This window comes from Malurus melanocephalus, unplaced genomic scaffold, assembly GCF_030028575.1.
Source record: "Malurus melanocephalus ecotype Western Australia unplaced genomic scaffold, MMel_1.1 scaffold_5, whole genome shotgun sequence".
In the NCBI taxonomy this organism is placed as follows: Eukaryota; Metazoa; Chordata; class Aves; order Passeriformes; family Maluridae; genus Malurus; species Malurus melanocephalus.
Window position 1 is genome coordinate 645,559 of NW_026623237.1, and position 26,215 is coordinate 671,773.

Genomic DNA, 26,215 nt, shown 5'->3' on the forward strand with positions numbered 1-26,215 from the left:
CTTCAGAGCCTCAAGCACTGCAATGCAAACCTTACCTGGAAATGCATTTCAACCAGACTGCAAAATACACCAGGGTCACCCTCCCACCACCATGAACTGAACAGAAAACTGGCTGCTCAGTGTGGGGGGGGAGGATGCTCAGCCTGACAGTGTATCAAGAAAGCTTACAGAAGTCAGGTAGAAAAGAGTTTTTCATTGCTTCCCACTTTCTCGTTTAGTATAACTCTGGATTTTTCCATTCATGGAAAAAAGAATGTGAAATATAACTAAGCAACTTGTTTCTARTTTGTTTTTCTCTCAAATCCACTTCCTTTTCACAGGAACAGACTGGGGTAGAGAATCCTCTTCAGCAACCACTGTGCCCACCCTCTATCTGATTCTAGGAAAGAATTCAGGAAAAAAGTCTGCTTACACAAAAAAAAAAAAAAAAAAGAGTATTTTTCACTACAACTTGACAAAAAAAGGGCTTCCTGACTTGAGTTCTTGGAGAAAAGGACTAGAGGCACAGACGCATATTGAGACAACAGAAACTCACACACTTTGGTGAATCACCTCAAATGTAGCACTGCAGCTTGAGACACCATCCAGGGCTCCTGTCTGCTCTTAACCACTGTGAGTTACATAAACCACCCCAAATTACCTGTTTCTGCCACAACCACACCTTCATTTTGCAAAGTTCTACAGCCCTGGTGACCAGTAGGCATTCCAACAGCATGGATGAAGCATGCAACCACTCAAACCATTTACACCAGCAAACTCTAAGTATCAATACTAACACTGTCGACCTGTGTGTTCAGTCTCTGAGCAACACCAGCTTCCCAGGACACAGCASATCCTTATCTCAGAGCAGCAGCAACAGATTTCAGTTTCTGCACTTGCTTCCCCAACACTTTGTGAGCTGTACTCTAATTCTTAAATGCCGCCAGCAMAGATTAAACCCAAAGGAAGGAGACTCTCACCATGCTTCTGTATTTGCTGACATTCTGCTGCAAGGCAGTTAGCAAGAAGCTGAAGATCTTTTCCATGTTCTGGGTGAGGGTTTGCTGGATATCTCGTCGCCGCTGGGTAGGCAGAGTTTGAAATGTCACCACATCCTCTGCCAAACGTAGGAGGATGAACATCACCAGTTCTGTTTGAGTTTCCTGATGTCCCAAAGTGAAATACACTCCATCAGCACAATCCAAACATTAAAATCTCTAGAGACTAGCTCAAAAATGTGAAGAGAAAGCAAGCATGCATGAAGGCACAGGTCATTTTTGGGAAAATAAGTCAGGAGGATGGCCCTCTGTCTGTTAAAGTCCTCTCAGGATAGCTTAATCTTATGGGGATTTTGGAGTCCATGACCAGCCTGTCCCACTTGATTCCAAGTGAGTTAGATTTTCCTCAGGATGATGGAAGACTGAACCCCATACTAAGAGCAAGCAAAAGAGAACAGACAGTTGTGTTTCATACCCCTTGCTTGGAGAGGGTATCCAGCTCCTTTAGCATGTCAGGCCAGTGCTGAGGCCATTCACGCTTGATCATCTCCACCACAATACGAGACAGCACATCCTTAATGTGACTTTCCTCCTCCAGGATACTTTGAGTTCCCTGTGACAGAAAGGGGGCGGAGTCACACAAAACAGCAAGCGTTAGSCATTTATAACTGCCCTGGGAAACACAATGTTTGCAAACATTCTAAACCACAGAAACTAAAATAAACAAAACACAACATTGGGCAGCTCTTTCTTGCAGCTACCTCAGATGACACTCCTACGCTCCCAAGCATCCTTAGCTAATGAACTCTGGGAACCAGAAGGATTAACCTCAAAAGAAGGCCACTTGGTCACGAGAGCAATCACAACAACAGAGAAAACACGACTAAGATACTGATAAATACTTCAGTATTTYTGAAAGGATAAGAACATCCATAGTTATTGAATTTCCTCCTAAAAAAAGAAAATGTACCTTATATATGCTATACAAGCCTCACAACTTCCTGCCATGTGAGGTAACATGGCTATTCACCTGACAAGACAGAGAAAAGCACTGAAACAACCAGAGACACAAAGCGAAAAAGCAATGAAAAGCAAAACTGAATTCAGATCCTCTGCACCAATTAACTGGAGTATTTGTTCCTTTTGCTCTTACAATTCAGAAAACAGCCTGGGGTAGCAGCAGGTACTTACACTGGATATGAGRCCCATAACATTGTTCTTTAGATAAACTTTTTCTAGGCGAGGCATATTGTTCCAGCGGTATCTGTTAAAAATAAACAAAAATGATATGAGATCAAAACATTTGTAAAGATCTCTGACTTGATTCTCAATGAATGATTGCATCTTTACCTAAACTAGAGTCTACAGCTCCCTGTCCCTGCCAGCATCCAATCCTTTAATGAAAAGGCTTAGCTAAAACTGCTGCTGGCAAAAGGGCGCGCCCCACCGAGGTCAACAGACACCAGAAGCAGCAGCAATAGCACAAAGCATCAGGTCTGCAGAGGCGGCAAAGAAAGGAATCTCAGAACTGAACTAATACAAAGCCTCTTTGTTAGCAAGAGGCCAACAACAAAACACTGCAAAGACCTACTGGTAAACCAGTGTGCTTATTTTCATCTTGTCTTAGAGCTCAGTGAATTCCCAACCTGCCTGAAAGCCAATCTTTCCTCTCTTACAGAAGAGAAGCGCAGGACTGCAACTGTCCTCTGCTGCAGAACAAACTCCTTGCATCCTGAAAGTGCCTCCCGCGCCGGAATGGGCGCAGATCCCACGCCAGCGCTGGGTGGCGGCAGGCCGGGACCCTTCCCCGGCTCGGCGACGCGGGACGAGCTGCCTTACTTGACCACATGCTCCAGGATCTGTAGGCCGAAGTGCCGGACGATGGCCGTCTGCGTCTTCTCCGCCAGCTTCAGCCCGCAAGGCACGCAGATGGGGCACTTTTCCTTGAACTCCTCGCAGAACTAGGAGAGGGAGGGCCGGGACACAGACACGCAGTTACACACCGAGGCAGGAGGTGGCAGCCCCCTCCCTGGCGGAGCACGCCGGGGCACACGCGGCCGCCCGACCCTCGCCACCTGCYGACGGCTCCCAGCACCTCAGGGGACGCCGGGGACCGGCGCGCCACGCTCTCGCCCTCCGCGGGGCCGTGCGGACGGGGCGCCCGCGTGGCCCAAGCCCGGCGCCCTCCCTCCCTCTGCCCGTCTCTCCCTCCCTTCCCGGCCGAGCAGTACCTTGAGGGCCTCCAAGCGGTACCGCTGCGTGGACGTCGGGTCCATGATGACGGTCACCGCCTTCACCAGCTGCTCGCAGAGGCCGCTCACCTGCTCGGCGGACATGGCGGCGGCGGCAGGCGCGCGCCACCGGCCACCAACGGCCGGGACAAGCTGGGCGGCCGGGACGCAGCTGGGCGCATGCGCCGGGAGGGGAACGGGGATACGGGGATACGGGGAGAACGCGGGCGCCGCGCACCGTCGCGGCGGGGACATGCGCACGCCCCATCGCACCGCGGAGAACTACAACTCCCGGCGTGCCGCACGMGGAAAGGACAGGCGCCGCAAGGCGSTGGGCCGAGGCGGGGCTCTCCGCCCCACAGAGCGGGCGGTCATTCTATGATTCACTCAGTCGGGCGGGAGCCGGTGGCGGCGGCGGAATGTCGCGGGGCCGGGAGCGCGTRGTGGCCCTGGTAGACATGGACTGCTTCTTCATGCAGGTGGAGCAGCGCCTCGACCCGCAGTTGCGGGGCCGCCCCTGCGCGGTGGTGCAGTACACCGAGTGGCAGGGCGGCGGGTAGGTAGCGGAGCCGGCTTGGCGACCCCGGCTCTTCGTCCCACCCCGCTCCCCGCGGGGCCGGCCCGCCCCGCACTTCACCTCCGTATCTTGGCAGGATCATCGCGGTGAGCTACGAGGCGCGCGCCTTCGGCGTGTCCCGCGGGATGTGGGCGTCGGAGGCGCGGGCGYTGTGCCCCGAGCTGGCGCTGGCCCGGGTGCCGCAGGCGCGGGGCAAGGCGGACCTCACACGGTGAGAGCGGGGCCCGGGGGTGGCGGCGGCGCGGGGCCCCCTCCTGTCGCGGGGCGGCGGCTGAGCCCGTGCCCGCCGCCCGGCAGGTACCGGGAGGCCAGCGCGGAGGTGATGCAGGTGCTGTCGCGCTTCGCCGCCATCGAGCGCGCGAGCATCGACGAGGCGTACCTGGACCTGACGTGCAGCGCGCGCCACCGGCTGCGCGAGCTGCGCGGGCGCCCCCTGCCGGCCGCGCTCCTGCCCAGCACCTTCGTGCAGGGACTGCCCGCCGAACCCGGCGGGACGGGGCCGGACCGAGCCGAGCCCCCCGGGAAGGGTACGCACTGACTGACCCCCGGGAAGGGTACGCACTGACTGACCCCCGCCCCCCGGGAAGGGTACGCACTGACTGACCCCCGCCCCCCGGGAAGGGTACGCACTGACCCCTGACCCCCGGGAAGGGTCCGCTCCGCCTGCTTTGTCTCCCGCCAAGCAAGAGCATGGTCAATGGGGTCTGTGTTTTCTGCTTTAAAAATGTCTGCTTCTCCTCCCTGCGGCTGGAATGCGCTTCYAGAAGCCTGTGGCTGTTGCCTGGGACTGGCTGATGCTGCGGGTCGCCTTGCTGGGCTCCGCACCAAGTGCCCACATCGTGTCCCCTTGTGATCCCCTTCGTGTCCCTTTTCTAGAGGAGCTGCGGCAATGTGGCTTGCACGAGTGGCTGGSGTTGCTGTCTTTCGATAACCCTGATTGTCCTGACCTGCAGCTGACCATGGGCGCTGTAATTGTGGAAGAAATTAGGGTGGCTGTGGAAGCAGCTACTGGATTCAGGTGTTCAGCTGGCATCTCGCACAACAAGGTACWGCACAACTGTACATTATGCTAATGTACATAACACATTAGCCTGATTTCTTCTGAGTAGTGGAATCAGAATATGCTGTAGATGCTCTCCTATACATCCGTACAAGTCTCCTGTAGAAGATGAGCCGAGTGGGGAATGTAACCCTGTGTCWTTGCACCTTTAGGAAAATTATAAGACATCTGGAAATGGGAAGAACTTTCCCAGAGATGTGGCCTGGTCAGTCAGCARTCCATTCATTTACTGCCTGGATTCCTGGTGTACCCTAATGAGTGAGCTCACTAGGAGCAAAAGGGGTTTCAGTCCCCCAGAAGTGTTTTCCTGTAGAAAAAACATGAGCATGAAGCTGTGAAGCTGGTAACTTCACCTTGAGTTTCAGGCAGCAGTGGCTATAGCCAGTTTGACAGACACGAATTCCCAGCAACTCCGAGGCAGAACATCATTTTGGGGTACTGAGGTGAGCTCAGTTGCTTTTGCTCTTTCTGTTGAGTCAATATTTACTCTGCTGGCCGTGGGGATTTGGGTGATGCTCAGCCAGCTGCTAAGAGCAGTCACAGGAGCACTTGGTGCATGACAGCAGCTGCAGAGACAAACGGACTTTGGTACTGCAGCTCTGGAGGATTTCCTGCCGTGTGACAGGCAGGGTGGTTTACTGAGACCACCCTTTTCATTCTGCAGAAGAGGGGCTTATTTAGACAGCTATATGACTTTATAAAGGCAGGCTCTGACTAGAAAAAAAGACAGTGGATGCTTTGGGAGTTCAAGGAAGTTAAGTTTAATCTTAGAGTGCTGCAGAAACAGCTGGATACAGGAACTGGAGCTAGTGCTGCACTGGCTCAGTTTGAAACTAGAGCAGACTGTGGGGCAGAAATGAGCTAGCTGAGGAAGGTTGCTGGTGTAGGAATTTCTAGTGGAAGGAATGTTCAATCTGCCTTTTTGCTTTCTTTAATCAAGAGTAACAGAGAACCTTCCTGATATTCCTAGGAGATTCTCCCAGCTTCCATTTTCTATGCCAGGTTTGGGGTTTTTTTGAGCGAGTGATGACATTATGAYGTACTGTGCTATCTCTGAAGAACTGTGTATCTGTAGCAGCAAGCTCAGAGCAGAGATCACCACAGCCTAGTTGTGGCTGTGCAGAACACTCTACTGTGCTTCCACAGCCACCTCACCTCCGGGGCTAAAAACCTTTTTTTGCAAAATGAAAGGGGTGGTCTCAGTAAACCACCCTGCCTTTCACCCAGCAGAAAACCCTCTGTAGCTGCAGCATCAAAGTCACCAAAGTCTGTTTGTTTCGGCAGCTGCTGTCATGCACSAAGTGCTCCTGTGGCTGCTCTCAGCAGCTGGCTGAGCATCACCCAAAGCACAGATGGCAGGCTAAACACTGACTCAACAGAAAGGGGAAAAGCAGCCCAGCTCACTTCAGTGCCCCAAATTGGTGATCTTCTGCCTCTGAGTCACTGGGAATTGGTGTCAGTAAAAACCATTCTTGTTAAGAGTACATTAGGAACCTAGATGATGAATGAGACCAACAGTTTGGAAGGATGTGGAGGATACCAGCACGCTTTTCTCAAGAACCACTCATGCCAAATTGATTTATCTGCCCTGTTTGACAGCAAAAGTGGCCAAATGTGCAGGGAAGATTGCGCTCTGATGYGTCAACATTAAGTTTTCTAACACACCTCACTCTGACCTGAATAACCTGACAATGACACTGTACCAGTTGCATGACAGCATGACTGAGGTTGTCGAAGGKCATGCGTCTAACTGAAAAAATGTTATTGTTTCCCATAATTATTTTGTTCAGTGAGTTGCACTCAAATTGGGGTGTTTAGAGTGGAATCCTGGGGGGATCTGTCTGAGTCTGCTAAGAGCCAGTGTTTTCACTGAAGCTTACAGAGGGGGTATGCTGCATGAGTTCAGCTGTTACACAGATGAGGCTCAGAGCCTGAGCTATGAAAACTCTGAGATGTGAAATTTGAGTTGAAAATTCTGAGCTTGAAAATGCCTAGAATCAGTCTGAAATCACCAAACTGTGCTTCTTATGCTCCTCACCAACTGTTTTTTTTGTTTATAGAAAAAAAGCAACCAGCAGGATTTTGGCTACGTAAATCAGGAAGTAGCCTGGAGTTGTTGTGGATAAGCAGTAGGATGAGTCAGTAACACAAGTGCTCTTGTAGAAATGCCAAATCCTGTTTCAGCATGGGCAGTTTACAGAAGATGTCAGAAAAAGTAAATTATTTCTCCCCATCAAGTCTCAGTGATGGGTTTGGCTTGTAGCGTRTCACTTTATGAGGTGGGTAAAGTTGGAAGTCTCCAGTCAAACAAGAACAATAGTAATTTGACACCTGCAAAGGGATGTACTTTGTCTAGAAAAGAGTTTGAATGTATGTGAGACTGTAAAATGGGCTTTCAATAAAAGTCATAGCTTAATAGGCAGGCAAGAAGTTTTGCTTAGTTACAGGATGTGTGGCAAAGCAGTGAAAGAGGAAGTTATTAGACTTGTTCAGAAAAACCTCAAACACCCAGGGAAACATATTTCAAACTGGCCTGTCTATTCTTGATGCTGTGGTAGCTTAGAGTGGGAAGGGAAGCTGTATAGCAGGTAGGTTGGAGAACATGCCTTCCAGGCTAACAATTCTGCGTTTTGCAGGTTTCCTTTTGTGGCACTATGCTGCTGCAGACCTCTCAGAAGATTAAAATAGTGACATTGAGAAAACACAGAAATTAATGAAGGAAAAAGAGATACTGAGCTACATAGCCTGGGGAGGGTTATGGGGATGCTGTGGAAGCTCTGGCAAGCCTGCCTGATGGAAAACTATACTAACCACAACARATGATAGACCAGGATCCTCTAAACTGCCTGGAGCAGAAGTCCARCCCTTTGCAGAATTAGAAGCCTGGAAGCAGCTTTGCTTTCAGAGTACCCAGCTAGTGAATGTTAAGTCCTGAGGTGGATACTGCCTAGGAGCAAGCATTGGGGCTCCCTGCACATCTTTCTAGCARCTATTCCAAGGGCACCTCTTAGAGGTGATGCAGCACAAGCTGTTAGGTCRAGTAACATTAGGCCAGTGCATGGTGTGTAATAACAGGGTTTCCACCCTCTTCTGTGTTACAGACGCTGGCAAAACTGGCCTGTGGGTTGAACAAGCCCAACCGCCAGACACTGGTGTCTGCACGATTTGTGCCGCAGCTCTTCAGCCAACTGCCCGTCAGCAGCATGTGAGTACCAGGGAGCTGCTGCTTTAGTGCARCCTGGGGCTGTTCCTGGCCACGTCAACACAGCAATTTGATGCTCACTGAGAGCAGAGGCTCTCAGCTCCGCAGTAACTGCTCATCAAGGCTCCTAAAAGAAGGAAATCCTGCCAGTTACCCATCGCAGCTGTGAGCAACAGTTCAGGGGGAGTGTGCTTGGGAGCTGCAGCCTTGCTGGTGAGGGGCCACAATCCAAAAGCCCACTAGGAGCCTGTGGGCATCCTTTCCCTGAGTAAGGCTGTGCTCAGGATGACTGCTAAGTCAGGAGCAGCTGTGGGCAAGGAGGCCATGGCTGTTCCCCTGCGTGAGTGACAGCTTTGGTCACAGAGAGCAGATATGGTCTGGTTTTGAGCATCCACACTGCACAAGTCCTTTTCCTGGTGTAGGGAAGTGTTACCAGCACTGCAGCTCCAAAGGAGTGGATCCCTCATCGTATTCTCCAGACCCGTACTGCTGTTCTCTGCCTTCAGTGTCTTGCAAGGGATGGAGAGGATGTGTGTGGGAAAGGGTTCTGTCTGTGTAGGAGGAAGGAAGGTGTATGTGAGGCATTTTTCAAAACATGGTTTGGGATCAGATGGAAGTGAGGGAGAAGCTCTAAAATGTGTCCACACTCCTATGTGTGCTTTTACTATGGGCAGAAGAGTTGTTTCATGCCAAGTGTTCCATCTGTCCTGCTAGTTCCTAGCTGCTTCTAGCTGTTCTCAACTAGGAACAGCTGCTGCAACAAGATTTGTCACAGTCTGCACGTGATGCTTCATTTGTGTTTTTTTCTTTTTCTCTGCCATAGCCGTAACCTGGGAGGCAAGCTTGGCACTGCTATCACAGACATCCTGGGAGTAGAGTACATCGGRGAGCTGACACAGTTCAGTGAGACTGAGCTCCAGACTCACTTCGGAGACAAAACTGGGTAATGACAAACCWCTCACCACAACCTGGCAGGAATTGAGATTTCCATCACAGAACMTTTTAGGTTGTTCTGCTGTGATCAGGAAGGTTGGAATGTAAAACTTTTTGGGAAGCACTGATCTGTCAGGCCCACAACAGGTTTCCTTGCCTGTTCCCAGGCACCCTCCACAGGATAATACTTTGGTTGTCAGAGAGTGCCTTGGCCTTCCTCTTCACCATCCARGGATGGGCCCAAGCTGTGGAAGGGCTGGTTCCCTGCAAGCTGGGAAGAGGGCAGTCTTGACAGTCTCATCACAGAGGAAATTACAAGGCTGGACTGGAGCCTGAAACACAACTTCTGGGCCCAGAGCAGTGGTTGGAGTGCCCTGCAGACTGGTGAACTGTTGCCACTTTAGGAGAAGAGGCAGAAGAGTTGTGCTGACAGGCAGTTGTGGCCTGAAGGAATCCTGCCTGTTCAGCTGTGGCTGTAACTGCAGAGCTGGGGCTGAGAGTCACAGCTTGCACACTGAGCTGAAAGCATGGCTTAGCAGGAGGCTGACATGCTGCCCAGTGATGCCTGCCTGTCTGTAGCTGCCTTAACCTCATGCTTTCCCTCTGTCTTTCAGGTCTTGGCTCTATGATTTGTGCAGAGGAATTGAAGAGGAACCTGTCAAAAACCGGTACCTGCCCCTGTCTATTGGCTGCAGCAAGAACTTTCCTGGGAAGTCAGCTCTGGCCACACAGAAGGCGGTAGGAGAAGCCTAGCATAACTAGCACATAACTAGCACAAGGCTTGGCTTTCACACTGGAGAAGATGATACTAAAACCTGACACAAGCTTGCAAAACAGTTGCTTTTCTGTACAATTACGCCCTGAAACTCAGACTAGGGAAAAGGTTGTTTGAACCCTAGCAATCCCTGTTTGACAGAAATGCATTGACAAACTCCTGCACAAAGAGGTCTAACCCTGTTGTAATTTCCATGAGCAAAACTGTGAACCTGTTTGAAAGTTATTTGCAGTGGCAGGCTTCAAGAGCATGTTTGYTGGAAAGAAGGTAACTAGCCCAAAGAAAGAGGGAGGATGTGCTTTAGCTATTAGCTGGGGTGAGGTTCCCACTGAGCTGTAGGAAGATGGAAAGAGAAGTCCAGGACAGAGAACCTTCTTGGCAAAGTACAGTAGTAATGCTGCAGGGCCTATATGGTGTCCTTGCCTGCAGTGTTGAATCCTCAGCTAGACTGGTATCTCCGGGGCTACTGCAGATGTAGGGCCTTACAATAGTGTGTCTATTCCAGTCTGATCCCCACCAGCATTCCCCAGTGTACAGAGCATTGCTCTTGTGTTGTGGTACCACTGTGAGTAGAAGTTCAACCTCTCTGTTACCTGTGTTTTGTCCAGGTGCAACAYTGGCTCCTGCAGCTATCCTTGGAGCTGGAATCCAGACTGAACAAGGACAGGAGCCAGGTAAGGAGGGGAGGCATGGGGACACAAGGTTGGCACGTAGTGCACTTGCACCATGAGTGGTTTGTAGGAGGCTGAGAGTGGTGTGTGGCAGGGGAGGRTATTGCTCACCCACAGATGTGTGCCTGTGTGCTGAGGTGTCCGAGGCAGAGAGATGTGCAGGAGTATGGACAGGAAGGATGGTTTTGCCCCAGGATGCTGCAGGGTTAAGAATGATCCTTGTCCCATGCTTTAGGATGCAGGGGCCTGAAAGCCACTGCACCTTGCTTGCAGGACCTTTGGTGTCACAGATGTGCCTGTGGGCTGTGACAGGAAGTGCTGCACTCCAATCTGGATGAGAGGCTGCAGGCCAGGGCGGGAGCAATCCGCCAGCTTTGGCACTGCAGCAGGGCCAGGAAAAGGTGTGGAGCTGCCTTTGAGGGAAAGCAAGGACTAACTGCTTCCCATTCCGTGTGGCACAGCGTGCCAGCGCTTGTTACATATCCCATTCCTTGGCAATCGGRCCAGGCAGGACATGTTCCATCCCACCATCGGGAGATGGCAGGGGCGTGGGGGGCTCGGGAGGGCTCCCGGCAGGGAATAGTCCCCTCGGCTGTTCCTGCCTCTTCCTGCAGGAGGCGCTGGAAGCACAGCTTTACTCTCCCGACAGAACCACCGMGTGGCCCGGCAGCTGATGGTGGTGATCCGCCAGCAAGGGGACACCCGCGTGTCACGTCTGTGCGCCCTGTCCCGCTACGACGCACAGAAAATGTGCAACGACGCCTTCACYCTCATCCAAAGCTGCAACGTGGCTGGGGCTCACCAGGCGGCRTGGTGAGTGTGGGACAAAGTGGGTCACCTCTGTCAGGTCTGGTTCTGATGTGGGAGTTACTGGATGAGCCAGAGGCTTGTTGGAAAGGACCTGGAGTTAGTGCTGAGTGGCAGGAAAAGGATTCCCACTACCCTCATGGTAGAGTGCAGCAACCTAGCACGACAGCCTGGCCTCTTCTGAGCCCCACATCTGGTGAGACACTTCTGTACTTGGAGCTGAGGATTGCTACTGGCAGGGGCATGTCCAGCTGGAGGAAAGCYGTCCTGGCCCTSCTKGGCTGGAGAAGTTAGTAAAACCTTRTSCTACCCTAAAGACAAAGCTTTTTGKGAGGAAGCCATTGSGGCAGGAAGAAAAATGAAAGTGCTCAGCTTCCATCTTCAGCTCKTCCTTCCTTCTSCTCTGGAGTGAAGGCAAGAAGGTCRTGYCTGTTAAACTCTGACAAGGCTGCTGCTCCCTTAGAGCTCTCTTGTTTCACAGCAGCTTCAGCCTGTAGTGAACTACATATCCAGGCTGGGAGTTGGCTGCTCCTGCTCCAGTGCCCTTTCCTTTGGGAATTGCTSCTTTGGAAAGAGGGGTTCTGCTTTGACCAACACAAACCATGTCTATTCTGGAGATAGCAATACTAACTTCGTCAGAGCAAATATCTCTCCCAACCCTTGTCAGATACTACAGTTCCCCTATCTGTGAACGTTTTATGTTGTTTAAAGTCTTCCCTCGAAAGATTTCTTGCTTCCCAGGCTGGTGTCAGAGCTGATGTTGGTCTGTCTTTGCAGGTCTCCACCGCTGATTTCAGTGCAACTCTCTGCAAGCAAGTTCTCAGAGCCTGCCACCCTCTCTGCAGGCATTGCCTCCTTCCTGACAGGTGATACTCAGCCTGATGGCACTGCCACCACCGGCGAAAATGCCACATCTTGTGGGAGGACTAGGGTCAAGTTCTTTAGGAGCCCAAGCAAAGAGCTTCGGCAGAAGCCAGCTAATGCTATTGAGTCGTTCTTCCAAAAGGCGGCAGAACGGCAACTGTCACAGGCAGCAGCAGCAGCCAGCTTGCCCRTGGCTGCCACTGCAGAGTCACCTGYRCCCAGCTCCTCAGAGCACCAAGAGAGAGCTGGCATTGGACTTGCCTCTGTGCAGTGTGACCTGGAGTCCCCTGTGAAGCAGGGTCCCAGCGATGCCAGCTCTGCTTCTCCTTACAAGAGGCTGCCCTGGGAGAAGTTGCCATCAGATGCTTCACAAACACCTYCAACTCCACCCAGCTCCAGTACCCTTCAGAAATTACAACCAGCTATGGAGGAAAACGAGCAGAATTTGCCACCCTCTCCTGAGCTCACCCCGCTGCCTCCTGCCTCTCCAGGGGACCAGCAGCACTGTGAGAAGTGCGGCCAGCTCGTGCTGGTGTGGGAGTTCCCAGAGCACATGGACTACCACTTTGCTCTGGAGCTGCAAAGCTCTTTTCTGGAGCCCAGCACTCCCATGACTCCAGAAGCAGCTCCCAGCACAAAGGCTGCAGCTTCCAGCTCTCCTGCCAAGGCAAAGAACAAGCCCAAGACTCCAGCAGGACCTAATGCAAAACGACACAAAGAAGGTGTGACAAGAACTTTAGATTTTTTCTTTAAGCGCTTACCTCCTTAACACCCAGCTACACTGGGTGTTTTTAAAGAATCAGTGTTCTTAAAGAATCAGTGTTTTTAAAGAATCAATGTTTTTAAGAATCGGTGTTTTTAAAGAATCAGTGTTTTTAAATGCAGTGAACAGATTTTATACTGCCTGTCAGGTTTTAATGCCAAAAGTATAATAAAATTATCTCTACCCCAGGTCTAAGAGGAACTGAAACTCWTTAATTGTGTCGATGTAGCCAGTTTAGCTGGTGGCAGCTAAGTCTGCCTCTGCCTGCTTGGTGCTACAAGAAGCTGCATGGTACTCTCACCTAACACCTCTTGCTGTAGCTATTTCTGTGGCATCACTGCTCAGTAATTCTGTTCCTCTTATAAAAACAGCCACTGTAAGTGCAGTGGCTTATCCCAGGAAATCATCAGGTAAGCCATGGCCTGAACCCCTGTCCAATCACTTGGTTTGAARCCTTCAAGTCATGGTGGTTCTACTCTGGCTGCAGTTGCAGGCCTTGTCTTTACTGTRCAATTTATGTGTGGTAGTTCARCCCTGTTGTTCCTTGTCCCCTCTCRACCTGGGMGCCACTGATTTTTATTCCYTCCCACTGCCCAGGGTTTTTGTTACAGATGGTTTGGCAATTCCTTCTGTGTAGCAGTCCATTGCWTGATGCTGATCAGCAGCTCAGAAGCACACAAGAAACACTACTCCTGTCATATAACATTTGAGCAAGCAGTAGCTACACAGGCATACTTTYTGGTGGGCTTTTTGAAATCTTGGCATTAATTCATAATAATTGCTATTAACACATGAATAGTCTACTGCTAGAGCCCTCATGGAAAGGATAGGAAACATGCCAAGAGTCACTGAAAGCCCACTGAAAGCTTTTGTCTGTTGTTGAGTGCATTAACCACATTTTTCCTCCCTCCAGACTGAGTGATACTGGATACAACTTGCAGACAGGTACCTGTTCTGACTGTGCTCTGCCAAATGACTTGTTCAGCTCTTCAGCCCACAGGTCACATTAGAGTGGCCAYTCAGAGCTCCACAGATTACAAAACAGAATATCGGGGAGGGGACAAGCAGGCACTGAGAGAGGGTGAGACTGACTCCAGGGCAARAGAAGTGCTTGCCCTCAGCTGCCTGGCAGGGCTCAGCTCTGCTACACTTCGAGCTGCCTGGAGCCTGCYGTAAGTAGTGCTGCCAATAATTTGAACTTGGCTCTTAGGGCAGGGGGAAGGAATGTGCCACGTCAAGGCAGCACTGGGTGGGGTTAGGAAACAAGTTGCAGGGAATTTCATCAGCTGGAGGCTTCCCTTGGGCAGTGAGGAAAARAGCCTTTCAGGCAGCAGATAATGATGCAAACTGCAGCAATATTTGTATGTGCTGTTTTCTGAACTGCACTATCCCAACTGCAGCTGTTGAGCTGCACTCTTCCAGCAGACAGCCTGTGCTCAGAAGCTGCTACATGACTGTCAGTAGAGTCTCATACCTGACAACACATTCGTGAGATYTCATGAAGCACAAGAAACTCATTCAGGTGCGTGCAACTCTGGCAATCAGAAGAGGAAGGAATTATGGAGTCACTCCCACTAATGACAGTCCTAACATTGCAAAGTGACAAGTTTCCCAAAGTCCTCACAGAAAGAGCAACAGCAACCAGTCTGGCAGGATTACCTCATCTCCTGTGACAGTGGCACGTCTCATTTCCTAAGTGTCTGGAACGACTGGACTCTGCAGATGCCACTACCTGACACAAAAATAAGTTTAGAAGAAGCAAATCCTTTTGCTCACAAGTCATCTCCACAGGGAAACCTTTCTGACTCTGCTTGTCCCAAGGGAACAACCGATTCTCTTGGAGAAAAGGCAGTCACAAACCCCTTGATAAGGTTGAAGCAATTTGAAAAACAAATCACCAGTTATATGTGTGCCCTAGAAAGCRCCTCTTTAATTAGGCTCTGGGGGAATTTRTGACTGAGAGGAAGCCCTTGCCGCAGCCTGTTCYGCCCACAACAGCCTAAAGTGCTGTGCTCAGGGTGACGTGGCTGCCTGTCACCGCGGGCTGCACACCCAGGCTGACTCAGATAAGCCGGGAGCGCAAGGTTGTAAACAGCAGCGCGTGCATTCTTTCCACACCACGGAGCAGTATTTATAGGGCTGAATGCAAGAAGCTTAGGAATGGGTGAAGGGTAGCCAACTCCAACTGTGACCCAGCTTCAAGGGCAGCAGGGTAAGAGCTMAGCTCCACCCTCACTCATTGTACAACTCAGCCAGCAAGCTCAATAAAACATCTTTATTCTGTACATTTATATATAGATGCTTGGGAAACAGGGACAATCCCCAGCCTTAGAAAAATTCAAGACAACGAAACAGCAATTATGAAGAGCATGGCACCAAGAACAATCATGCCACAGATGGCAGGGATGAGGTGAGACCAGCCATCGGCTGTTTCAGAAAAGGTCACAGCACTCCCCTTTGGGGCAGAAAACACTAGTGCTGCTGCGAAGAGCTGGAGTCCCCCACCCCCAGGCAGCTTTCTTTGTGACCCACTAGCACCAAAGGGAAGAGCCTGCTGGCAGCTGGGGCCTGTCCTTGCAGGAATTGGTGAAAAGACTGTCATTGGAATACCAAGCCCACTGCCAGAATGGGAAAAAAAGGGATCCTGCTTGAGCAGTGACCCTGAGCCAGCAGCTCTTTTCTCACTGCTGGGCTGATGGGGATGCAGCAGTTTTCAGGTGGATCAGTGCTCCCTCCAAGGGACAGGTCACTCCTGCCACTACTGAGCTGCCTTCCCTTCATTTATGCCACYACTTCACAGGCTTCTCCCTGTCTCAGCACTCTCTTGGCAGAGTGCAGCCCCCACCTTCCTGCCCTGCAAGGGCCCAGCCCAGTCCAGAGACCCACAGCCTGCAYAGCCCCACAGCACCGCCTGTGCCAGCAGCCCAACCTGCTCTCAGGATGGCAGAAGGGCTGCTTGGGTGTCCAAGTGCTATCACAGGCCTTCGCCCTTCTCTTCAGTCAGGGCTAGCAGGCCACCATGCCACGCGGCAGGGCTTGCTGAAGGCCTTTTGCTTGCAGCAGACACATTTGGTCTAACAGTCAACAATAAAACCAAAAGCCTATGTACAGCTTTACAGACCCTGCTGCACCCTCCAGGTTACACAGCAGAGCTGCATGACAGAGAGTGGGACATCTGTGCTCCACTCTACGTCCAGAGTCCTGGCAGCATCAGCTTTCCTCTGACAGCAAACACCAGTGGCAATGGATCTTCCTCCAAGAGAAACAAAATCATGCCACTGTCAAAACAGAAGTTACCTAGTTTTGTGTAGGTAAAGCAGTCTGTYGTCCTCACACATTAAGGCAAGTGTGTGAGGGATGAGGTGGGCTGGGAACAGCCACACCAGGGAGCCCACTGCAAACCGCTGCTGCCAATGTGCAGATGGCACCGTTGGGTGAACATCCACCGAAACAACCGGCTCACTCCAGTACAGGCTCACGCCTTGCTCTGCTCCACAGAATTGCCTCCTGCCCAGCTGCTGCAAGGAACAGATGCAAATACAAACTCTGTCTTCATGACGTTATGTCAGGAGGCTGTGCCACTTGGAGCAGTCACGGCTTCCCAGGAGTCAGAAAGYGGGATGCTGAAGAAATGTGTACATGTGTGTGGGGAACAGGACATTTGTCCAACAGTAAGACACTCAGATTGGAGTAACGCAAAACCAATGCACAAATGGACACACAGCAGGTTAAAGCCAACCAAGATTCAAATGGTTAAAAAGTGTCCTGAATGCATTCTGAGAGGTTCAGCCAAGCCCCGCTGTGAGTAGCATGGCCTCTTCCATCCCCTGCCCAGAAGGATGTGCTGCAGGATAACTTGAGAGAGCATTGTTATCAACCCAGTACTCAGCAGAAATGGGACCGGATCTTGTGTCAGAGATGGAAAAACATCCCTTCACCGCTTGTCTTCAAGGGTTCTGCACCTCCCAACCAGCAATTTTCAAACAGTAAACAAAGCCAGAACTTGCATGCCCAGGTCTGCAGGTACCTCTGATCTATTCTGAAGGAGGGCAGGTAATGAAAGCTGCAGGCGATGTAGAGAGCATGCTTAACTTGTCCCACGTGTGGCACTGAATGCGAGAAACTCTCCCAGGCTCCATCTCACAGTGCAGAGGAGGGACATCCACACTAGAACGGGACAGCAGCAGCTCCAGGCATTGCTCAGAAAGCCACAGGAGCTTCCATCCTTCTCCCCAGGTGCTGGTGAGTGGAGATTTCTTTGACCTACTGGTAGTCAGAAGCTCAGCTGTCCAGGCCCCAGGGACTCCTCCAGGCCGTTTTCTTTGGTGGTGATGGCTTGGAGATCAGTGACATGCCCAATGCCTTTGGTGACTCCTTCACGGAAAAGCARTTTGGCTCCAATCTTCAAGTATTCAGGATGCTTGATGAACCTGAAACAGACAACTGCCTTCTCTCCTGTCCGCAGCTTGTCCTGAAAAGAAAAATGGGGAGAGCTTAGATCCATCTCCCAGATTGATGCATGCAGGAGAGGTGCATGTGGATGGTAAAGAAAATGAGGCAAATGAGCAGGCTGCCTCCTTCAGACTGCATGGCTTGAGCCCTTTCCATTATTGTATGCATAAGAAGAGACAGGAAGACACAATCTTTGAAGAATAGAGAGTYCACCTCCCTTCTTTAACATGTTTGGAGGAAAAGCAACTAAATGGGCAGGAGGAAGGGATAGAGCCTGCTCCTAGGAAGGGCACAGCTACTCAAAATACCAGCAGCCCTTTACTAGAGGGCATGGTGGAATCCCAACAAACCCCACAGGGAGTTTGTTTTATCTTTATCCCCTTTCTTTCCATGGCCTACCTTTCCATGGATCTTCTCTACGATAGCTGTCTGCCGCACATTCCCCACGTGCACCGTCACCTGAAACCCCTTCCGGAAAGTTGTGGCATGGAATAACAGCACGATCTCGGCTTCAAACACTGAGCAGATGGTGGGGTTCATTTCTGGGCTCACCATGACCATGCCCTGCAGAACAACCCAAGGCTCAGATCAGTTAGGGCCAATCCCCTCGCTTCTGAACAGCCCCCAAAATCACAAATACATCTCCACTCTGTGACTTGGGCTTGCATCCTATTCTCAGCCTTGAACTCACTGTACTTTGTAACCTGGCCATTTCCTTCCCTTCCAGCAAGTTTCCTGCAAACATCTCYACTTCATTCCCACTCTATGGGGACTGTCCAGGGAAACCTTTCTGTGCTCACTGGGCCACTGAAYGACCTGTTCAGGGACTCACCTTGCGCAGAAGGGAGCGGTCGAAGGGTCCGAGGGCCAGGGTGGCTGCCTGCCCAGCCCGCAGCACACGGCAGGCAGAGCGGTTCCGTTGGATGCTGCACACCTTCAGCCGGAGGAACTTCCCATCATCAGTGGGACCAACCACCAAGTTCTCCCCTTCTCGGCAGATCCCACTGCCCAGGGTAGAAGAGCAGGACACAGTTCATCGGGAGACAAGGACATTTCACCCTCCAAGATTAACCCAGACAAATTCCCAAGGGCCAAGTCTTTGCACTCTTACCCTGGACCTAACAGGGCTACAAAGCTGCAGAGAACTGGATTTCTTACAGAAGTGAAAGCCACACTCTAAAGAATCCCAGGTACAGACAGGGGTCATTCCAGCCCCAGTGCTCTGCCACATGGCGTTGTTTCTGGTGGAGAGACCTCAAATGATGCTCGTTCAGTGTGGATGTGCTGGTGGCCAAACTGCTCTGATCACTCCCAAACACACAAGGACAGCTGCCTTTTCATGGGGTAGCGTGCAGTTAACCCCTGCTGCAATCAGAGGATCTACCTTTTACATTTCCCCCTGCTACTTGAGGAAGGAAGAAAGCAAATCCTCGGGATCATCCCTAACCTCTGCCAACTCTGGATTCCAGAATGCTTTCTTTCAGCATGTTACAGGACACATTGCCAATCCAACAACTCTAGAGAAGTCTGTCTGCTTGCCACGACATGACCAATGGTCTGCTTATGGCACCTCCCAACATCCAGTAGGCTCTACTCTCACTTGGCTCAGTCATCTGGCAGCAGTCAGGACTGAGCCTCATACAGCTTCCTCTTCTGCAGCAGGTGACTCTATGACAAGTTGACCTTGTGGCAACTGCAGTAACCATTCATATGGTTAACCATACTTATCTACCTGGCCTCACTTACCTTGACAGAGTTCCTCCCACAACAGTCCCCACCTCTGGCACAGTATAAATTTCATCAACCTGCAGCAAGGCAACAAGAATAAACAGCTGTGAAACAACACTCCAGAATGAGGACAAAGAGCCCGCCCCTTGTGTGGAACAACGTGAGCTCTCTGCTGGTCATCAGACACCATCTCAGAGCTTCACCAGCTCCCACTACCTTCCCATTAGAGGAATGAACCTCTGTCTTTTAAATAGCAACCAGAGAAATTATCTTATCTCTGAGACAGACATCTCATGGTTAGGACACATCCAGCCTATCAGGTTGGACCCATTGGATCCAAGTCCTTTTATTTATATCTCTCAATAGTTCAGGAGTTCACCATGTCTCTACCTGTGGTGTCCAAATTTCCCAAACCTCTCTCCTGTGGCATAGCAATGAGTCCGGCACCAACTGGAAACAAACTATCCTTACRCACCTGAAATTCTGTAAGTTGCTGCATTAATTCTTCCTGTTCTTTACTGTTGGTCAGTGGAGGGAGGATGTTGAGGAAGACTTTCAAGAGATCCAGGTTCTCCCCAGAAACACTGGACAGTGTGAAGATTGGGGTGATGCTGTCAGACATAAACAGACAGAAATAAGCAGAAGGCCAGATCGCAGCTACAGAAATTTTCTGGGGTTCTGAATTTACTGAAACCTGGAGGAGGATGGATACTACACCAGTAAGTGGCTAAAGCAAAAAGGATAGGTACAGCTCCACAGTAACCCCTGCCTCAGTGTTTGATCGAGGCACCAATCCCTTGTCAACACATATTTTTCTCATGGAGAAGTAACTCTAATGCATCCCATTGMTCCCAGAGTCCAGAAAAACGTCTGGGAGGGGAAAATGCCTTCTTGGAGAATGCAAAGGTAGGAAACTTGATGAAGAGCAGAGATGTTAAAGATGTGGTCACCCCCGCTCTGTCACCCTTCCCCAGCTCTACAGSGCAGCCCAGTCTGAACTGCCTGCTCCCAGGAGAAGAAAGGAATGGTCCCTTACTTGGGAGACTGTGCAAACTGTTGTGCTGCTGTAACAGCATCRTCATCAGAGTTCACAAGCAGGGGGAGCTTGTTGCAGCCTGGCTGCTTCAGGATTCGTTCCAGCTGCTTCACTGTCCGTTCCACAGTGGCTTTTGAACACAAGTCGACTTTGCTGATGACAATGAAGAAGGGGACCTTGAGGGCCATGGCCAAGCCCAARTGCTCTCGCGTTGTGCCAGCTGCAGGAGACAAGTGAGAGTGTAGGTGCAGCAGCAGTCATCACTGTAGCTYGTTTATGCTGACAGCTGTGTCTTCTGGCTATCTCATGGGCCCACTCTAGAGATTTCACCGTAACTGCTTAGGTCATCACGCAATGAAAAAGCACAATGATTCTTTTAAACAAAACCAAACATCAGTCCAGAAAAATTAAAACCACCAAGAATTTTTGTGACTGATCTGTCTGCTTCAAAAAGATGCTCTAGTTTTCATTCTTTGGCTGGAGTTTGCCAGAAAACAGCCACAAAAATGTCTAAGATACATGTGGGAGAACTCCAGCTGCCTTTTTACAAAGCTTTGGGATTCGGCACCCCTAAGAATATGTCAAAGTTGTTTTCTGACAAACATAACCCCAAATTCCAAACAAAGCCAGGGTACAGTTTAATGAAGTCTACAGCTTGTAAGAGGATCCCAGCTCTACTCCCCTTCCAGGCACTCATAGCACTGGCTTAGAAGATATCAGCAGAAGCTTACAGATTAATAAACTTTTCTGATAACAAGGACCCATTCTCCATTTCTCTTCACATATTGCAGTCAATCCATGCAGGCAGTCCRATACTCACCAATGCCAGTGTTGGCGCTAACCACCAGCATGGCAAAGTCTGGGCAGTAGCTGGTGAGGCCAAAGATGGTTGTTTTTAGATATTTGTGGTGGCCAGCCAGGTCAATGAAAGTGATCATTTTGGAAGAACTCTCACAGATCTCTTCTGCTGTCCGGGAGTCACTGTAATTTACCACCTGAGGAACATATGAAGTTTGTGAGAGAGGCATCCTCCCCAGGCAAGTAAAGAAAACCCAGCTCTTATCTGTTCACTTTGGTGTCAGAATTAGCAAGGAGAGATCATCCACCATGGCTGCAAGARACAGTGCCTGTTGCAAGCAGACAAGTAGCACTCAGGTTCAGTTAAAGGGACACAGAACTGTGCCACCTCTCCTCCCTCGTGTCCCACTCATAGTTCTAACAGGAGGGCAATCCTATTCTCCAGCTTTCTGATTTCAGCAAGCCACTCTGTTACCTCTCCTTTGCTGTTGAAGCCGAGGATCTCAAAGCTGATGCTTGATGTTCTTCCTGACTGGATTTCATGGAGATGTCGGAAGAGGTTGAGGCGTGCTCTGCCCCGCCCATTGTCCAGCTCTCCTTGYGTTAAGACACCCAAGAGTGTTGACTTCCCTGAGTCTACATTCCCTAGGACAGCTACTCGAAGGTCTAAGAACTATAGGAAAAAGAACAAAAAAATCATGAAACTTAAGCACTGTACTGAATGCATGAGCACTACATGGCAGAGATGCACATCAGAGAACTTCCCTACATGAGGGACACTGCACAGTTTAATCTTGCTCACATTCTGCTCCCTCCCAGCAAACTACTACCCAGCAGTCATGATACACTYTCTATAGTGAAGATGTGACACACCAGGCTTTGATACCACAAAAAAGGCCATTTGTTGCAGCAGACCTCTAAATCCTTCCTTGTTTGCACACTGGCCTGCATCAGAACCACTGCCATAGAAGTGAAATAATTTTTCACCTCTGATCCAGTCAATCTCCCACACTGACATCTGCCTCAATTGCTCTTATCTTGGAGATAAGAAGCATTATCATCACGCCTCCCTCTGGCAGCCCTTTAAAGCATCTGATATGGGCCAATCTATGACAAAGCACCTCTAGGGTTTGGGCTCCAATCCCATAAGGAAGCAGCTCATATGAGGCCTCTAAGTCTCCAGCAGGAGAGGACAGCCAAATCACAGGTCCCTACCTGCTGGTTGTCAGGCACCTTTCGGACAAGCACCTCCGTTATCTTCCTTGGAACATCACTGTCRTAATCGACCTCCCTCTCCCGAAGCACTGTAATGTCAGCCCCGACCCTGCCACAAAGACAAAAGGAAGGAGTGAGACACACTTGTACTTGACAGCTCTTGCACCTCCACAAAAACAGCTGACAAAGTGAATGGGATGAAAGCTGGGGATAGCAGGGAAGGAGCTTCCAGACAAAAGCCTGATAACCTTCCTCATGTTTCCAGAGCCTCAGGACTGAAGGAACGTCAGTCATACAGAGGCTCTGTAGGATGTCTGCTCAGGGGACTGTAGGGAGGGAACTCTCTACTGCAGGCTGTTCATGCTCCTAGGCCCTGCAGATGAGAAGGAGCACATACTTCTCTGCCATGCGGCGCAGTGTCTTGAGCGAGGCTCGCATCTCCTCCTCTGAGAGGCCCACCAACAGCCCATTGTCCTCCACGCCGATCTGATAGACGGCCTCACCTCGGCCCTCCTGTAGCCGCCACTTCATCTGTGTCACCAGGTGCTCAAAGCGATATTGCGAGGGGTTCACCAGCTTTAGCTGTTTAACAGAGGGGTAGTTCTAGTCACAGCCTCAATGCAAAGGCAATCCTATTGCCCAAGCCAGCAACTCCCAACTCTGTGAAGCAATGCTCCCAACTCTGACCCACCTCTAGAAAGCACAGTCTGTTTTACTGTCTGAACAAATGCCATGGGACAGGTGAGAAAGGGTTTCACAAAGGTAAAACTTCTGCTGAYTCAAAAGACTCACCTTGTATTCGATGTTTCCATCTTCTGCCTGGTCAGAGAATGAAACAAGATAAAAGAGTTAGATGCTGTACCCACAGGGACTTCTACAGGCACCAGCTGCCCAGATATTCTGAAGCTGGTGCTGAGGATTTCAGAGAGAGGGGAAGTGTCTGAAAGAGACACTGGGACTTAGGTCCCAGCCTTCTGCCATTCTTTTCTACACTCAACTAGAACTTTCCTTACAGTTTGTTGGTGCTGTTTGCATCCCACATCATGAACACTGTAGGACAAAACTAGAGAAGGACACAGGGGTAATACTGTCTGGGGGGAGTTTTTTTCTGAACAGTAAAGAATAGGGCCAGGCTAACAGTTACAGAGAGAGTTCCAGTTTCAAAAAGGTCCAGGCCAGCATACGATTTAAAGTCTCCCCCCTCACCCATCCAAAACGCCACCCACAGCATCCTACTCCCACACTATCCAGCAGCTTCCATCTGTCCAATATGTACAGAAACGGGGGCCCGGGAACAGAAGTTTCTCCCTCCTCTCCTGCTCAACGATACTCTCCCTCACTCAATTGTTTTTTCATTGACTCTCTTCTGTATCGTTATGTATCTGCAGACATAAGGAAGCGAGGTAATGACTCTTTTGCCAGCTAGTCACTGGCTGGAAAGTTCTGGACAACCAGACCTGACTGGGACTTTCTATATACAATTTGCTCAGAAGAACTTTCTCAGGAAGAGCTGAAGCCAGACATGGTTTTAACAGAAACTGATCAAGCTCACTTCAACCACAACAGGCTGCAGCTTTCCAAAACGAAAGTCTAGACAATACTGAAGTAAGTTTCCCATTGATCCTGTATAAGGACCATTGAGAAAGAGCTGCAGCCCACAGGAAGCCACACACTCTGACAGACTAAATGGGGCTAGCAACAGCAAGCAGTTCCTTTTCCTCTGGACACTTATTTGCATGTCAGGAGAGGCAACCGCCCTCTCCTTGCCTTCCAGCTCAGCTCTTAACCACAGCRGTGCTTACAGTGGCAAATGGCCAACAGAAGTTCTCAATTGTCAGCTCAGCTCTCTGGCAGCAGAGCTATGCCATAAGAGAAGGGTACTTGTGGAAGGTTTTCCTTTCTTGCCATGTACCAGTTTTCCAGTTCTATGAAAAACCCATTCACCTACTGCACCGTCTCAATAAGGGGAAGGGTCTCCTTCAAGGCACTTAAGACTAGAAAAGCAACAAAGCTAGACTTGCTGGGGCACACACTGCACAGGATAACCAGGGACAGGAAGCTGTGTTGAAACCACAAGGGGCTGTCCAGCCTCCAGGTGAAAGGAACAAGAACGAAACTGCGGGTTCAGGGCACAGTCCTGCCCATGAASGTCTAAGAGTAGCAAAACGCTGTTTTCTCATCTTGCCCAGAGTCACAGCCGTGCCTTGTGAAGGAACTGTGCCCGCCCAGCACGGGCTCTTACGTATTTTACCGAGAGCTCCCTGAMTGGGGTCGAGCAATTGAGTCCCAGCCAACTTAACTCTCTCCACATTGACAGTTCTATGAGAGAGCTGACCACACACCCGAGTACTGCCAATGCCACTTCTTCCCGCTGTAAGAGGCAAGTGCCTCACACGTACAATGTAACAATATAAGAAAACAGTTGTCAAATTGACTGGGAAGGCAGTCACTGCTGAGTCTGGCAGCTGGAAAGGGACTCACACCCACCAGATCGTCTTTCAGGGGGAGAGAGATGCTAACGGGAGGCGAGCAAAGCCTTGTTTCCAAAGCTCTTTCGTTCGCAGGCGCCCACAGACGGACGCCAGGCAGTGGGGTCCACAGAGAACTCGCTGGSACCGGGGACACGAGCACGGCCCGGAGGAGAGCCCGGGGCAGGCGGGCACACCGCTCCCGGGGCTGCAGGACTGCTCCTACGGCTGCTGTCAGCCCGACCCCGGCACGGCCCCGCACAAGCACCGCCAGCACCTCCAGCCGGACCCGCCGCCCAACCTGCGGGGTTCGGCCGTGGCACCGACCCGCCCGGGGGGAATGCACCGGCCCTCCGGCCCCTCCGACCCCCAGCAGCAGAGCCCCCCCGCCCCGGGGCCTGGCCCCGCTCCCTCCGCGGATGACGGGACCGGAGCTCACCTCGGGCGGCAGGTACGGTGGGTTGTTGGCCTTCCCTCCGCGGCTCCGCCCGTTCTTCTTCTTCGCCTTGGTGCCGCTGCCGCCGCCGGGCGCGGCAACCCCGCGCCCGCGCAGCGCTGCTCCTGCCCCGCCGGCTGCCGGGCGGCAGCAGCCCCCGAACAGCTCCGACACCCGCGAGTCCATGGCGGACAGCGCGGCCCCGCCGCACCGCTGCAGCGCCCGCTCCGCTCCCTGCCTAGCCCCGCCGGCCCGGCCCGGCTTCGGCCCCGGCGTCACCGACCGCCGCGCGGCGCCCCGGGAAAGCGAGTCCCGCCCGCCTACAATGCCGAGAACGCACCGCGCGCCGCCCACTCGAAACTACACCTCCCGGCGTGCCCCGCGACGCGACCCGCTCGCTCCCGTACGGGTTCCATCGGCGGGGGCGGACGGGAGTTGGAGTCCGAGGGAGGGGGCGCCCCCTGCCGGCCGCGGCGAACAATGCGCGGGATGCCGCCGCTCGCCGGGCCCTGCTCACCGGGATCTGCGGACGCCCGCGGGTTTCTCCTTTGGCAGTTCACTGCCCCTGGTTCCCTGGTCATYGTCATCAAGCCATCAGTCCGACTGGTTCGGGAAATTGGAGCAGTTTCAAAGCTCTTTGGCACTGGAGGTACCTCATGACTACGCAGAGGCAGCAGCCCGGTACAGCGCGATCCCAAAGGACACATTAAGCTTCGACCGGGGGCCGGCGGGAACAGCAAAAGCTCCTCCGGCTGTGCGCCGCATCCCCTCACTAAGTGTATTCCCACTCTCCAGTCCCACGGCCACCGCTCCCTGTCTTTCTTCGCCGCATCCCCTGCTTAGGGCGACGCTGGGATCAACGTTTGTTTACAACTGACACCCTCTGGGGCGTTGTGCACGAGCGGCMGCCGTTCCCATAAAGCAGCCTCGGAGCCGCTCCTCTCGCAATCCCGCCCCCTCCTCGCCGTGTGCTGGAGGCAGCACCCAATGGGGCGGCAGGCGCAATGTTTCCAAACACGGCACTCCCTGCACGCCTCCCCGACTCCGCCTCCCCGCGGCAGTGCCAAGGCATTTCCTCCGCCAAACACCGGAGCCGGCAGGACTGCCGGGAGCGGGGCGGAGGCCGGCGGAGCYGATTCCTGCGGCCCTCCCCGGATAGTCCTGCAAGAAGCGGCCGTATCTCCCGGCAGCGCTTCAGCGGGGCAGCCCCGGCACCGGGGGG

The 26,215-nt window shown here is 51.7% G+C and overlaps 3 protein-coding genes across 7 annotated transcripts in view; 1 reads left to right on the forward strand and 2 right to left on the reverse strand.

Annotated features, from left to right (window-relative positions):
- XPO5 (exportin 5) overlaps nt 1–3,400 on the reverse strand; it is a 29,631-nt gene extending 26,231 nt beyond the window's left edge. For all 4 annotated transcript variants that reach the window (XM_057370240.1, XM_057370231.1, XM_057370222.1 and 1 more), the window contains exons 1-5: nt 3,209–3,400; nt 2,817–2,938; nt 2,169–2,241; nt 1,453–1,590; nt 960–1,142 (exon numbers count right to left, since the gene is read on the reverse strand). In XM_057370240.1, coding sequence (XP_057226223.1) covers nt 960–1,142; nt 1,453–1,590; nt 2,169–2,241; nt 2,817–2,938; nt 3,209–3,313 — 621 coding nt within the window. In that variant the 5' untranslated portion in view covers nt 3,314–3,400. The remainder of the gene's footprint in view (nt 1–959; nt 1,143–1,452; nt 1,591–2,168; nt 2,242–2,816; nt 2,939–3,208) is intronic.
- A 126-nt stretch (nt 3,401–3,526) lies between these two features.
- On the forward strand, nt 3,527–13,068 carry POLH (DNA polymerase eta). The gene is made up of 10 exons (XM_057370273.1): nt 3,527–3,764; nt 3,862–3,996; nt 4,083–4,312; nt 4,662–4,831; nt 7,947–8,050; nt 8,871–8,990; nt 9,595–9,718; nt 10,364–10,429; nt 11,076–11,239; nt 12,011–13,068. The coding sequence occupies exons 1-10, from the start codon at nt 3,628–3,630 to the stop codon at nt 12,864–12,866; spliced, it is 2,106 nt and encodes a 701-aa protein (XP_057226256.1). The 5' UTR covers nt 3,527–3,627; the 3' UTR covers nt 12,867–13,068.
- A 2,714-nt stretch (nt 13,069–15,782) lies between these two features.
- GTPBP2 (GTP binding protein 2) lies at nt 15,783–25,531 on the reverse strand. Of its 2 annotated transcripts, none has more exons than XM_057370259.1 (12): nt 25,511–25,531; nt 22,882–22,908; nt 22,487–22,671; nt 22,090–22,198; nt 21,350–21,547; nt 20,897–21,071; nt 20,077–20,296; nt 19,516–19,651; nt 19,059–19,117; nt 18,145–18,316; nt 17,712–17,876; nt 15,783–17,331 (listed from the first exon to the last, which is right to left on the reverse strand). In XM_057370259.1, exons 3-12 carry the CDS (start codon nt 22,618–22,620, stop codon nt 17,134–17,136), a joined length of 1,566 nt encoding a protein of 521 aa, XP_057226242.1. In that variant the 5' UTR covers nt 22,621–22,671; nt 22,882–22,908; nt 25,511–25,531; the 3' UTR covers nt 15,783–17,133. The 2 variants fall into 2 exon arrangements, with proteins under 2 accessions (XP_057226242.1, XP_057226235.1); XM_057370252.1 differs by lacking the exon at nt 25,511–25,531 and adding an exon at nt 24,997–25,496.
- Between the last annotated feature and the right edge of the window lie 684 nt (nt 25,532–26,215).